We start from the raw sequence: 12,531 nt of genomic DNA, 5'->3' as shown, positions 1-12,531 counted from the left end.
CGCTGATCTCGTGGTCGGTGCCATTTCGCGATACAGGACGATATTATCAACAGATGATCGGGAACTGTAGGAGAGCTCTGAGGGGCAACTGCATTAAGGCGATATCTAGGCGCTATCGGCAGCAGACCTCACTAGCGATGACCGTAATAATGGAAAAGTGCTTCCACAATCATAAAAAACTTGCTGCCGAACGTTTTGGCCCGAAGTTCAGTCTTGCGACGCTTTTATAGAAGAATATAGTTAAGGCGACTGCGCTTGCTTACACAGAAGCCAATTACAGCCGATTGATATCAGCGGGGCTTAGGAGCTCAGTGATCCGGATCAATAGCAGAAATGCCTCACCTGCAGAGCACGGACGAAGACGAGGAGAAAGGAAAAGCGGGCGGGCGAAATACAGCGAAAAGTTGAAGGGGCGGTAGGGAGGACTTTATAGAACCACGCACGACAACGACAACGCAGAGGGCCCTATAACACTAGACCGAAAAGACCAGCTCTAGGCCTAATAACGTAATTTGTGGAAAGAATTTCAATCATCCGATATGGTGTAGTGGCTAACATCGCCGTCTCTCACACGGCAGCCGGGGGTTCGATTCCCCCTATCGGAGTTTTAATTTTGATTTTGTTATATGTTTTTTAACTTGTCGACTTGTTAGCCGGAGTAAATAATATGCTTCATTTTTCGCCCATTGCTCAGACGACAAGGTATTGCACCATGACCAAGTGAAACAGCTAGATAGTGCAAATAGTTATTTAGTTCCTTTCAGGGCAAGGTCCTCTATTTGTCTAGCGATTGACCAGGCTCTATAACCTCAGAATCCCCATGTTTATGCTATGTCTTGGTATAACAAAGTCGCGGCCTTGGTATTATCCTATGTTCTGTTTGATCACAGATCTAAGTGACGGCACCGAATGTGAGTTCTATACTATCAAGTCCGATAACCAGTTCATTCCAGTGATTAGAGGCACTTGACTTATTGAGAGCCCCTTTTCCTCTCGAATACACACTCATTCTCAATCATGACAAACTTTTGCTGCTCACCGAGTTCAACACCTCAAATTCAACAGCACCGTCAAGGGTAGACAAATATCCAATAACATGTTGTTCTGGTGAGCTGAACCAGAACGGCGACTTTGGATTTGTCCCTGCAACCCATCTCACATCATATTTTCCACTCTCGTTCCTCTGGATAGGAACCCGGGCAATCAATGGATGACCGCTTGGAGACCACCATCGAATAGCAGGCAATGTATTCGTAATAGTGTTAATCAAGAGTTGTGGTGTCGAAGGGTGCCATACAATTTGTCGAACGGGTTGTTCATGAACGAGAGCTGATACAAGTGTCGGGGTGCCCTCTAGTGACCAAATCCAAACGACATTCTGCCGTGCAGTGTCAACAGTCGCAAGGAGATGGCCGTCTGGGCTGAAGGTCATTGTCAAGACGCCCCGTGGTGGCCCTGCCGACTCGGGGCTCATGCTCAATGCAGATGAGCAGGATGCCTCGGCATATTCAGCGTCCCCTGCGGCACTGGTGTATCGCTCACGCCAGATATTGAGACATTGCTGGTCAGTTTGGAAGACATGAGAGAGTGTTGTTGCGGAGGAGAACTGCCACAATAGGATTAGCAAATAATGCCGCACATATTTGGAAAACAACTTACTGTGCGAGTCCGGAGTAAGTCAATATTCCCATTGACCTTTCCCACGGCCAATATTCCAGAAACGCCCTTATTGGGAGCCGGGCTCCATTCAATCTGTTTTACTCCGAGATCGAAGGAATCGTCCACCCCAGATGGTCCGGAATACGTTCTGAAAAGCTGACCGTCCGCTGTGAATACCAGTACCTTTGTGCCTGCACTAGCGATATCCCAGATGGCAATCCATTTCCCATCGGGGCTCCATTTCAACCCTTGCGCATCAATGGTTGAAAGCACGGTCCTGTTGACGAGCTCGTAGGACCGGGGCTCGTGGACGGTCAGTAGATCTGAAGTCTCCGGTTTTAACAGAATGGCGAGGTGCCTAGTTCTTGGGCGATAACCAAAACCGAGGTGATGGGCGAATTTTGGTGTTTTAATGACTGAGCTGCGCCCGGTCTCTAATGAATGGACACTGAGTTTAGTGTTCCACGCATGAAACACCAGAACTTCATTCTCATCAGCGCCAAAATCAACAGCTAATGAGCCCGGTTCGATGTTTTCAATCTCGGCCAATATTTCAAGGGGGGTGAACTGCCAGACCGAGATTCTGTTGTCGTTTGCAGACAGGAGTCGTCGAGAGACAACCTCATCATCTGATGTTCGAGAACTTTCCACGTTGAAGTATTTAAGTGATTTAAGTGGAATCTCTTTGATCCTTGCGATCTGCACTTCCTTATTTTCCGAAGCTACATCAGAGTGAACAATCAGGCCCTTTCCACTCACGTGGGCGGCATATAGTCCATCTTCAGACAAGCAGAGATTTAGAGGACCTAGCACGCTGTCAGAGTTACTTGGACAGAAGATTATGTGGACTATGGACTTACCTCCTGATCCTGTTGACGCGTCCATTGTTGGCAGGCGAGAGATCAGAACAGTGAGCGATCAAGAAAGAACTATGTCAAATTCCGTGTATCAACACACTCGCTTCACAATATTAATTCCCTTTCACACAGCATCGCATATATGCATCAAAAAATGTATATTTTTCGGTTCCCGTTCTCACTAAAAGACTTCGAGACTTCCTTGGTTAGTCTCTGGCTGGCGCCGGGGTATTCATATCAGATTATGTAATCCACAAGCGAGTCCGATCTTGAAGGGATCACCTAGGCAGTTGAGGTTGATCAGGTTGCTTGTGAGGCGTATGAGAAGGAAAGGAATATGCCAAGGTACTGTCGAAAACATCAGATGTAAAGTCAATTTCCCCAGTGACACCACAAGCTCAACGCGTTCGCAGCTTCCAATCGCCCCCGCGACGATAAGATAAGCCGGGAAATAGTAATTCCGGCTGAGATACGGCGCTTTTCGCAAAAGTTGTTTCTCCATTGTGATGCGACTGGAGGCGATCGTTGACCATAACCACATTTTCCTCCTTCCAGGCATCAACATAGGTATCTTCAAGCCTTTCAACTCTTTGGTGGGCCGATTTTCTAGACATTTTTCCCAGTCCAATCTCTCAAAAATGGCCTCCGAAACAAGCCCACCAAAGAGCATTGAGCAGCCCTCTGCGGCTGCGCGTGAGCCTAAGGAGAAGCTCTTTGGAAGGAAGTTTTATGAAAGCATTGGCAGCCCAAAATATGTTGTTGCTCCAATGGTCGACAGATCCGAATTCGTGAGTCCGCCTTCCAAGTAGCAACATCTGCAGACCGACGTTAATGCTTCCCAAAGGCGTGGCGCATGCTTACTCGATCATTCATGCCACCAAACGACCCGAAACCGTTACTCGCATACACCCCAATGTTTCACGCACGTCTTTTCGGCGAACAAGAGAACGTCCGGGCCAAACATTTCCAACCTACCCGCAAAGGAGAGAACAAGGATGAATTGTTTCTTGACGGAAATCCCGCAATTGACCGGCCACTTTTCGTTCAATTTTGCACAAACAACCCAGATGAGTTCTTGGAGGCTGCCCGTCATGTGGCACCTCATTGCGACGCCGTGGACTTGAACCTTGGCTGCCCGCAGGGTATCGCGAAAAAGGGACACTACGGAGCTTTCCTCCAGGAGGACTGGGACTTGATCTATAAGCTTGTGCATCGGTTGCACACTGAACTCCCGATTCCTGTCACGGTGAAATTCCGTATCCAGGAGACCAAGGAGAAGACCTTGGAGTATGCTAAGATGATTCTCTCCGCTGGGGCCAGCATCATCACTGTGCATGGACGCAGACGGGAACAAAAGGGTCACAATACAGGAGTTGCAGACTGGAGCTATATCCGCTATTTACGAGACAATCTACCAGCGGATACGGTAATTTTTGCCAATGGAAACATTCTTAACTACGGTGACATCGAAACCTGTCTCGAGGCGACCGGTGCCGACGCTGTGATGAGCGCCGAAGGAAACCTATCAGACCCGTCCATATTCAGCAAGCCACCCCCAGCCGGCACTGAAGGGAGAGAATACTGGCGCGGGCGGGATGGAAAGGGCGGTTACCGAGTTGACGCCGTGCTGCGAAGATACCTTGATATCATCTATAAATACGTTCTCGAACAGCCGGTTCCAGAAAGGAAGCCACTTTATCTTCCATCCGACCCAGTTGATGAGTTTGCAGAAATCAATGATGCCGAAAATAACGGCCACGAGGAGGGCCCGCTCAAGAAAAAGCAAAAGCGGAGTAAGGCCGAGAAGGGCAAGAAGTGTCACTCTGCCAGCCTCGGTTTCATGCAGGGTCATCTCTTCCAAGTCTTGCGGCCAATGGTTGGAACCCATACCAACGTTCGGGATGCTCTTGCGACATCGAAACCAGGCGACATGGCCGCTTTTGAGCACACCTTGGCCCTCCTCGAAGAGGCCATTAAAGGTGGACTTCAGGAGTACGAAGCCTCTCCCGAGAAGTTTGAAGCACAACCCGATGAGACTTTGAAGGGATCTAAAGCAGTGATTGCGGAGTACGGAAGGCCTTGGTGGATCTGTCAGCCCCATGTCCGTCCTCTGCCCGAAGAAGCATTTGAAAGTGGAGCGATGCGTGAAAAGGGCACAAAGCCTCCCGTTAAGAATGAGAACGTAGAGAATAATACGCCCAAAGAGACTGATACTCCCTCTGAGGGCACCATCACGCCAGCCGAGGCTGCTGCTATCACTGCCACCAACATTACGCCTGATCCTCTCGTGAGCGGATAGGAATGTGAATATTTGATGCAGTAGCCTTTCTGCGTCCTCTCTTACCCTCGGCTACCATGACCAGTGTAAGTGTCGGCTACCATGACCAGTGTAAGTGTATAGAGACTTCCAATGTTCGTTTCAGAGCCTTGTTTGCATAGCGTTGTCATTATGTTTAGAAGAACATTGAATTCATATAAAGATCTTTGGTTTCAAGTTCAATCCATGAAAAATATAACCAGTTAACTCTTTTTCCGTGTATAACTTCGGTGATATTCGAGTCTCAAGATGTCTGGGTAATGATGTACAGTATAATGATCTATTGACGTGGCCGACAATCTTTCGTTTAAGGAAAATGCTCATAGGTGGTGTCTCTCCCTCTCTTTCGTCTCTTCTCTTCGCAGTTTCATACCGCGCTCTACCTACTTGCTCTGCAAACGACTCACTTTCTCAACATTGTTTCCAACTTCGCCAACCAATCTCCCCAACGAGATTGTCTTTCCTGTCTCTCACTCCCCTTCTGAGGTGCACAGCGACCCTCTAGAAAAATGGAATCGTCCCCACAGTGTGTCCGTAAGTCTGCGTCGGGCTTTTCATTTTGATTCTCCAATCCAACCAATTCCCAGCGTGGCCGGTCGCGGATCCTGCTTTGACACAGGAACTCTTGGACTTGTTGCAGCAAGGCATGCAATACAAGCAGGTCAAAAAAGGCGCAAATGAAGGTATGTCTGTTCACAATTCACAATACTTTGAGCTAACTATGGAGCTAATGCCTGCCTGCCTGTCTAGTCACGAAGTCCCTGAGTCGAGGCACATCTGAAATAGTCGTTCTCGCCGCCGACACCGATCCTCTCGCGATATTGATGCATGTCCCTGTGCTTTGCGAAGACAAGAACGTCCCGTACGTTTTTCTGCCTAACAAGCACGCTCTTGGTCGAGCATGCGGCGTGACCCGGCCGATTATCGCGGCTACCATCACCTCGAACGATGCTGGTGACCTAGCTCCACAGATCGAATACCTTAGAGCCAAGGTGGAGCGGCTTGCAATCTAATAGACTGTTGTGAAACGGATAAAGCTGGGTGGTTCTCTGGCTGGTGGGTACTGAGATCCTTTTGGATTTTGCTTTGAGGCTCGCATCAAGGCTACTGCCCTAGCTCCCTGAGCGATCTCCGGCTTTTCTTTTCTTGCCTATTGCCATTTCAAAGGCATAGTGTTCAATGCAATTATCCATCAATTATCCGTGGTAACTCCACTTTTTCGAGATTAACCCGTAAAGCATATTTTGACATGATAGACTGTCGAACAGAGATACTCGGAGCCCGTATATCGCAGTGCATGGCGACTACTAGGGATACAGCGCGTAGTCTGGATACCGAGTCTTTCTATAAAATGATATTACGGACTTTGTTATTATAATTTGTTATTATAATTTCATCACGATGCTCTGTTCTAAATGCATAGACTAGCCGCCATATGGTGCTGATTGGGTATTGTTTTGTTTCATTGAGTTCTCGGCGAATTCCGAGCACACCCATTGATTAAGCAATCGGTACAATATAGTTATTTCGATATCATTGGAGGAACGGAGCAGAAGCTCTCGTTGATAATGCAAAAGCACCTGCAATAAGCAAGAGGAAAAGCTGGCTGTGGCTCGGTGGTGTTCATAGCTAGTGGTTGGAATTGACTGCTTATGTTTACATGTATGTCAGTATGTGGTTTCGGTGAATGTGCGTAGCTCTTTCCTTAATCTTGAAAAGCTACTGCATCCCAAAAGCTCGGTGAAGGCAGGTGGTAACCGCAGCAAGTAAAGACTATGTGAAGTGAGGGAAAAGGAAGGCACAACTGGGAATGAGGTGAGAATGGCAAGTACTGCGGTCAAAATGAGTATTTGGCGCTGCAAGCTTGTTGTATTATCAAATAATCACCATTATACACATCCACAAAGTCGGACATTGTATAGATACATGCTTATTGGATATATCATCTTTTGGCCGTGAGTTTGAGCATCAGACTACAATGTGAGCTTCTACTGACATGGAGGTGAAGGCAATCCACTGTACCCCCGGGCCTCCCAGCTCCCCGCTGCATATACTCCAGTAAGCTCATCACTTCGCAGGTGCAGTATGTGGCAACAGAATGGATGTGCTAAATGTATTCAGAGGCCCTGCCCAGCTGCCTTTACCCCGTAACTTCGAAACATGCCGAAGTGCACCCCCATCCCTGCACCACTATGAGAGCCACCCGCCTAGTCCGTCCTGAACTTCGTCGTCAACTCATTCTAGTTGGCGGCGCTGCCAGCATTGCCCACGACTCTGTATTCTATACAGAGGATGTGGATGTTGCTGCACCGAGCGATGTCATTCATGACATCGCTAAGAGAGTGATGGACGGTGCCCCCAACTTTTCTCTCGAGCCCGACGGCAAGATTATATTCGATGATAGTCAAGGAATACGCGTCCGAATCGACATTATCGAAATCGGAGACGCTATCGAACGCATCCACGTGGCAGATCCCTTTTTCGAGGGCTCTGTTGCATCCATGTCGGACTTGCTGAGATTGAGGGCCGTGACGGTGGCTGAACGTGGGAGTGATGGTGAGGTTGCAGACTTTCGATGGCTGTTGTCGGAGTTGGTAAAGGCAGGGAAAATCCTTCCAGGGCTCAATGTAGAAGAGCTAGAGTATATGCGCGGAGCTTGGAGACGCCTAGGGGTTGTGGATTGCCTATTATTATACTCATTATTACAGGAGGAGGATGGGAGGTCGATTATTTTGTAAATGTATTCTTAGATGGAGCAATTGCCCTTGGGCTAGTGAAAATTACTTACCATGCGATGACATTAACCATATACCTAGCACAAATTGTGAATAGAACATGACAAGAACCAAGAACACTGCCTAATTCATTACTACAAGCGCGACGGTAAGTTTAGGTTCTCACGCCGCTGCTGGAAGCTCGAGCTCGACAAGCCACGGTGGCTGTATCGAAGGATCTTCGTAGCCCTCAATCGCGGCGTTGATAAAAAGTGTTTCAGAGCCCCGTTGCAGTGTATTGTGATCCTCAGAGCAATTACTTGTAGTAGAGCACTCTGTGGGGTTCCCTTTACCCTTGATGGTAGAGAGTCGGGATACGAGGACTGACTTTTCGTTGTCGATATCAGTCAAGTGAGAAGGCTCCAGGCTAACTTTCTGACGCCATCGAACAATCTTGGCACCCCATCCTTCGTGGATATGACCAAAACAATGCATCAGGGGTCGAGGTTGGGCTCGAGCTACAGCCTTGAAAAGATGTGGGCAGCCGGCACGCTGGCCAGAGTGTGTGTAATCCATAATTCCCTTTGGCGGCCCATGTGTCATCACGACATCGACATTCTCAATTCGAAAGTCATGTCCGCGCTCGGGGTGATATTGAAACCCCCAATCCCCAAGTGATGGGGTGTACGGGCTAGCATAAACATTCAATAGAGCACCATTTTGTAAGCGAAAGGAATGGATACCTTCATCTAGAAAAGTGATATCTGTTTCTTTCTCGAATAACCCTCGAGCTTCTTCATAGTTGCCGTAGACTTTTTGAACTAGTTGAGGATCTAAGGGTTGGGCTTCCGCGACCTTTTTCTGGAACATTGGAGTGTCCAGAGTGAAGTCATGATTACCGGCGATCACAAGTTTAAGCGGGGCGTTCACGGCTTGGAGGAAACGGATCGAAGCTTTGTACTCATCGATTTTCGATTCGGTAGTGAGATCTCCGCAGTGAATTGCGACATCCGCATAATGGCGCGAGACAAAGTTTGGTGGAGTATCAAGCCCATGTGTGTCGGAAAAAACCAGGAATCTAGTTTTCACATTCGCTGATGCACTCTCTGACATCTTCGACTGATATGAAATAGCGTTTCCTTCGTGGTAAAGCAGATGCCAAGTGGGTGTAGGTGATAGGGAAAGAGAAGGGTTACACAACCTTTACACAATCCCTGCTAAACTACTTTAGGCCTTCAACCAGCTTATGTAAATTACTATAGTAACAGTATTCTCAATACTGATCACATGACTTGCAACTGTACCATTCAGAGATCACCTGATCTGCCATCTCCCGAGATCTCCACATGTTCTTGTACGATGTTACTGCACATTGTACACTGTACAATGTACAGTGTACAATGTACATACCAGATAGCGGATCCAAAATGCGGGTCCCCGGCCCGCGGCGGCCCTTGTGGGTCCCGCGTTACAATCGGCCCTCAGGGGCGGAGACTGAAATTGACTGGTGAGATGCAACATCCAAAAAGACGATTGATTTGCTTCCTAGCAAGACAGAGGTGCACCTGCATGTATCGTGTATGTTCCAATAATCTCGCAACTTACTCAGTTTAAGGGGCGGAGAGGAGGTCATATCGCATGGATATATATATTTGGATGTTGTAGAAAAAGTTCGCAGATAGCTAAGATGGCTAAAACGTCTTGTCATTCAACTTAAAAGGTGTATGGTCCTCTGTTAGTTACTTTGAGTGGTAAAGGACCCTCGTCGATGCAGTTAGACTCAACCTAAGGCTCTCATAACTAACAAATCCGACGCCAGAGGTTACAAAATACCCGGGGAGCCTTGCAGTCAAATGAGTCTTTGAGACAGCAGAATAGATGATATGTCTAATTAGGACTAAAATCTACAACATAGTGCTCTGGTCTGGGTGCTTCTTTATCGCAATGTCGTAATTTGAAACGCGAAAGTTGTCATCGCCAAGGCCCTGTCGCCCCTTCAATGGCAACAGTTTCCAAAATGTTGTACTTACCTTTTCCAAACCTTTCAAATTGAATTTTCATAGCCACTTGGTGGCTTTCTTTTATTTCGATAAACCATGCGTATAGAGAATCATGACAGGGGGAACGAGAACGCCCCGCTGTTGGAGTCCAGCTTCACTCCGTCCCCTGTCCAGAAACCGCGCCTTGCGACTTTTCTCTTATCCTTATGTATCTTCTTCTTGTCGGGAGGAAGTGCGATGATTCAAGTTCGCTCATTTTACTTGTCTTATTCCCTGGGATATCAAAGCTACTTTCAAAATACTTGCGGCCAGCTGTCAATTCTTGGACGCGCCTCGGCTTGCTTGGTGATTTTTGGGAGTTTTCTTACAGGGGCTCCGCGCATTGGCCTTGTGATTTTCGGATTAATACTTCAGACATCAGGCGCGGGCTTGAATGCGATATGTCGATCAACAGCTATGAGCTACATGGGAGCACATGATAAGTCGAAGATGAATGCGATGATTGGGATCTTTGAAACATTCGGGTCTATGTTTGCCGGGTCGACATTGGCATAGCTTTTTTCGCAGGGTATGAAGCTCAGAGGGATTTGGTTTGGGCTCCCATACTATGGCTTGGCCGCATTTTCTGGGCTCTGTCTGGCTGGATTATTCTTTCTAGGGCCTTCCCAGCATCAAGACCTCAATGATATAGATGAACCCCAGCGTTCAACTGCATCTGATCTGGATTAAGACCTCCCTACTACCTAGTTTGACAGAAGCAATTGATAGAACGGTGTTTGGGGATATTTGTTCTCATTCTTGAGTATTTATTGATCAATTTGATTTCCACTGTGTTATCTGTCCTTCGGTGTCCCCGAAGATACTCCGTACACGATGGGATAGCGCCTTTATCCTATGTAAATCCAAGTCTCCTGGTCATGGATCGGCAATATTAACCAACGATGGTTATGCCCCGGTGGCATACTTAGTCGCCCGTAAATGAGACAGCGAACTCCATTCTATAGCTTTCCCCGGTTCAAGAATCGCACAGGGAGATCAATATGCCTAGCCCGCAGATATTCCGCCACATTCTTTCCCAGGAAATCGACGGTGGTGGTCACACCAACGCCCCGGTCTAGTAGATTGCGAAACAGGAAATGCACGGCATGAAGACGAGGTAGCTCGAAGCGCTCAATCTCCAAGTTCGTGTTCTCGCGGGCAGTCTCTCCTAACAGCTCTTGCACCTTATCAACAGACAGCAACGCCTGCAGCCATTCGTATTCGTCACTGTGACGCACCCAGAAGCCGCAGTTAGCGTCGGTACCCTTATCTCCAGAGCGTGCATGAACGATCCAGCCTAGCGGGCCGCGACTCGTCGGCTCAAAGTCTCGGGCAAGGTCGACGGGTCTGTCGGTGCGCGCGGTCGGCTGCGAGGGTTGGCGTGATGGATATATCCTAGTGTTTGCCGGAGGCGAAATATCCAGGGTCTGCGCAGATACCGTCGGCTTCCAGGGCATATGGACGCGGTGTTGGACTGCTGATTGTGGCAGCAAGGTGACATAGTACTCGAAAATGGCACGTGGGAATCCTTGGCGCATATCTAAGTGAAAGGTAGCACCAGGATAGCCCTGCATGATGTTATCGGTGATATGTTTGAGGAAGCGTGTCGGTGCAAGGTCCTCTGCATGTCGTGCCTGTGCGACGATGCGCAACGGCACGGTAGCGCGGTTCTGGTTGGGTGGGTCGGAGAGGGAAGAGCCCAGTAAATCGAAATTGAGTGACGTATATCTGCCCGAATAGGGTGACAACAAGTGCCGGACTTGTGCCTCCAGCATGCGAGCTTTGGCTTCGATATCCAGACCGGTGAGAAACCACCATACCTCAGCCTGGAACCCTCCTCGCGCAGTGATGCCAACCTTGGTGGTGGGCGGAGGAGGGCCGCAATGGACCCCATGAACAGCGACACGATTGACGCCGCACTGCAAAAAGCGTATATTATCGAGGACCGCAGTGACATCAGAGTTGTAGTACCAAGGTCCTTGTATCTCATAGAGCAATTGGGATGTACAAGTATCGACGGTTACCGCACCACCGGTGGCATGCGCCTGCTTGGTGATCACAACGTCACCTTCGGCAGATATCTCGGCGATGGGATATCCGATATTGGTCCAGCCATCCCCGTCTGCGTATTCTAAGGCTTTGAAGCCTGTGAAATTGCCACCGCAGACATAATTGCTACACTCAATCAGATGGCCTGCCACGAACGCATTCGCCAGTTTGTCAAGCTCGTCACGCTGCCAGCCATGATACCAGTAAGCAGCTCCGATAACAGGTGAAGCATCCGAGACCCGCCCACATAATACAATGTCCGCACCACCTGCGAGTGCACCCGCGATCCCGAGGCCGCCAAGATAGCACTGGGCATATATTGGCTCGAATGGCCAATCTGCCAACCGATCGCCTGTGTAGACGTTGCGAAATTCAGACCCGGAAGCCAATTCCTTCTGGACGGTAGATAGTACTTCATCTCCGGAAACCCATGCAACCTGCACACCCAAATCAGCAATTGTTGATTAATTTTGGGTAAGGCGCCGACTGACCTTCAAGTCCAGATTCTTTGCCTCAACCATACGCAGCACCACCTCGTAGAGACCCTTGGTGTCAGTCACTCCAGCATTGACCGCGAGCTTGATTCCATACTTGGCCAGATCATCCAGAGCCGGCTCAAGTGCTTCTAGAAAAGAGGGCTCGTAGGCCGGGGCTGTTGGTACTCGGGAAGTCGTCTGGTCCACACGCCGACCGGCGGCAGTGGCCATGTTGAACTCGCTCATGAAATCGGCAATGATGACATCGATAGGATCGGTCGGGTGGTGACGTGCAAAATCAGCGATAGCTTGCCGCCGGTCTGAGGCAGAGCCCGAGGCACCTAACAGGTTAGCTCGAGTACATCATGAGTGCAAGTAAACTAACCTGCAATGCGAACGGGTCGACCTTTGTATGCCATT

The 12,531-nt window shown here is 48.8% G+C and overlaps 7 protein-coding genes across 7 annotated transcripts; 3 read left to right on the top strand and 4 right to left on the bottom strand.

Moving 5' to 3' along the window:
- Nucleotides 1-1,015: 1,015 nt before the first annotated feature.
- Nucleotides 1,016-2,544, bottom strand: LCP9604111_1258 (WD40 repeat domain-containing protein; the record flags this gene model as incomplete). Its single annotated transcript, XM_039076305.1, has 3 exons — nucleotides 1,016-1,606; nucleotides 1,660-2,465; nucleotides 2,520-2,544. 3 exons carry the CDS (start codon nucleotides 2,542-2,544, stop codon nucleotides 1,016-1,018), a joined length of 1,422 nt encoding a protein of 473 aa, XP_038933806.1.
- Nucleotides 2,545-3,154: 610 nt separating this feature from the next.
- On the top strand, nucleotides 3,155-4,815 carry LCP9604111_1257 (tRNA-dihydrouridine synthase family protein; the record flags this gene model as incomplete). Its single annotated transcript, XM_039076294.1, has 2 exons — nucleotides 3,155-3,304; nucleotides 3,361-4,815. The coding sequence occupies 2 exons, from the start codon at nucleotides 3,155-3,157 to the stop codon at nucleotides 4,813-4,815; spliced, it is 1,605 nt and encodes a 534-aa protein (XP_038933805.1).
- Nucleotides 4,816-5,342: 527 nt separating this feature from the next.
- LCP9604111_1256 (uncharacterized protein) lies at nucleotides 5,343-5,846 on the top strand (the record flags this gene model as incomplete). Its single annotated transcript, XM_039076283.1, has 3 exons — nucleotides 5,343-5,367; nucleotides 5,421-5,516; nucleotides 5,584-5,846. 3 exons carry the CDS (start codon nucleotides 5,343-5,345, stop codon nucleotides 5,844-5,846), a joined length of 384 nt encoding a protein of 127 aa, XP_038933804.1.
- Nucleotides 5,847-7,025: 1,179 nt separating this feature from the next.
- Nucleotides 7,026-7,571, top strand: LCP9604111_1255 (uncharacterized protein; the record flags this gene model as incomplete). The annotated part of the gene is made up of 1 exon (XM_039076272.1): nucleotides 7,026-7,571. One exon carries the CDS (start codon nucleotides 7,026-7,028, stop codon nucleotides 7,569-7,571), a length of 546 nt encoding a protein of 181 aa, XP_038933803.1.
- Nucleotides 7,572-7,730: 159 nt separating this feature from the next.
- LCP9604111_1254 (uncharacterized protein) lies at nucleotides 7,731-8,123 on the bottom strand (the record flags this gene model as incomplete). Its single annotated transcript, XM_039076261.1, has 1 exon — nucleotides 7,731-8,123. The coding sequence occupies one exon, from the start codon at nucleotides 8,121-8,123 to the stop codon at nucleotides 7,731-7,733; it is 393 nt and encodes a 130-aa protein (XP_038933802.1).
- Nucleotides 8,124-8,149: 26 nt separating this feature from the next.
- LCP9604111_1253 (uncharacterized protein) lies at nucleotides 8,150-8,660 on the bottom strand (the record flags this gene model as incomplete). The annotated part of the gene is made up of 2 exons (XM_039076250.1): nucleotides 8,150-8,238; nucleotides 8,291-8,660. The coding sequence occupies 2 exons, from the start codon at nucleotides 8,658-8,660 to the stop codon at nucleotides 8,150-8,152; spliced, it is 459 nt and encodes a 152-aa protein (XP_038933801.1).
- Nucleotides 8,661-10,545: 1,885 nt separating this feature from the next.
- On the bottom strand, nucleotides 10,546-12,530 carry LCP9604111_1252 (acyclic terpene utilization AtuA family protein; the record flags this gene model as incomplete). The annotated part of the gene is made up of 3 exons (XM_039076239.1): nucleotides 10,546-12,072; nucleotides 12,127-12,452; nucleotides 12,497-12,530. The coding sequence occupies 3 exons, from the start codon at nucleotides 12,528-12,530 to the stop codon at nucleotides 10,546-10,548; spliced, it is 1,887 nt and encodes a 628-aa protein (XP_038933800.1).
- Between the last annotated feature and the right edge of the window lies 1 nt (nucleotide 12,531).

The sequence above is a fragment of the Penicillium roqueforti genome (genome assembly GCF_015533775.1).
Source record: "Penicillium roqueforti strain LCP96 04111 chromosome Unknown scaffold_01, whole genome shotgun sequence".
In the NCBI taxonomy this organism is placed as follows: Eukaryota; Fungi; Ascomycota; class Eurotiomycetes; order Eurotiales; family Aspergillaceae; genus Penicillium; species Penicillium roqueforti.
The sequence above is the reverse complement of the archived record's forward strand: the minus strand, read 5'-3'. Positions and strand labels throughout refer to the sequence as shown.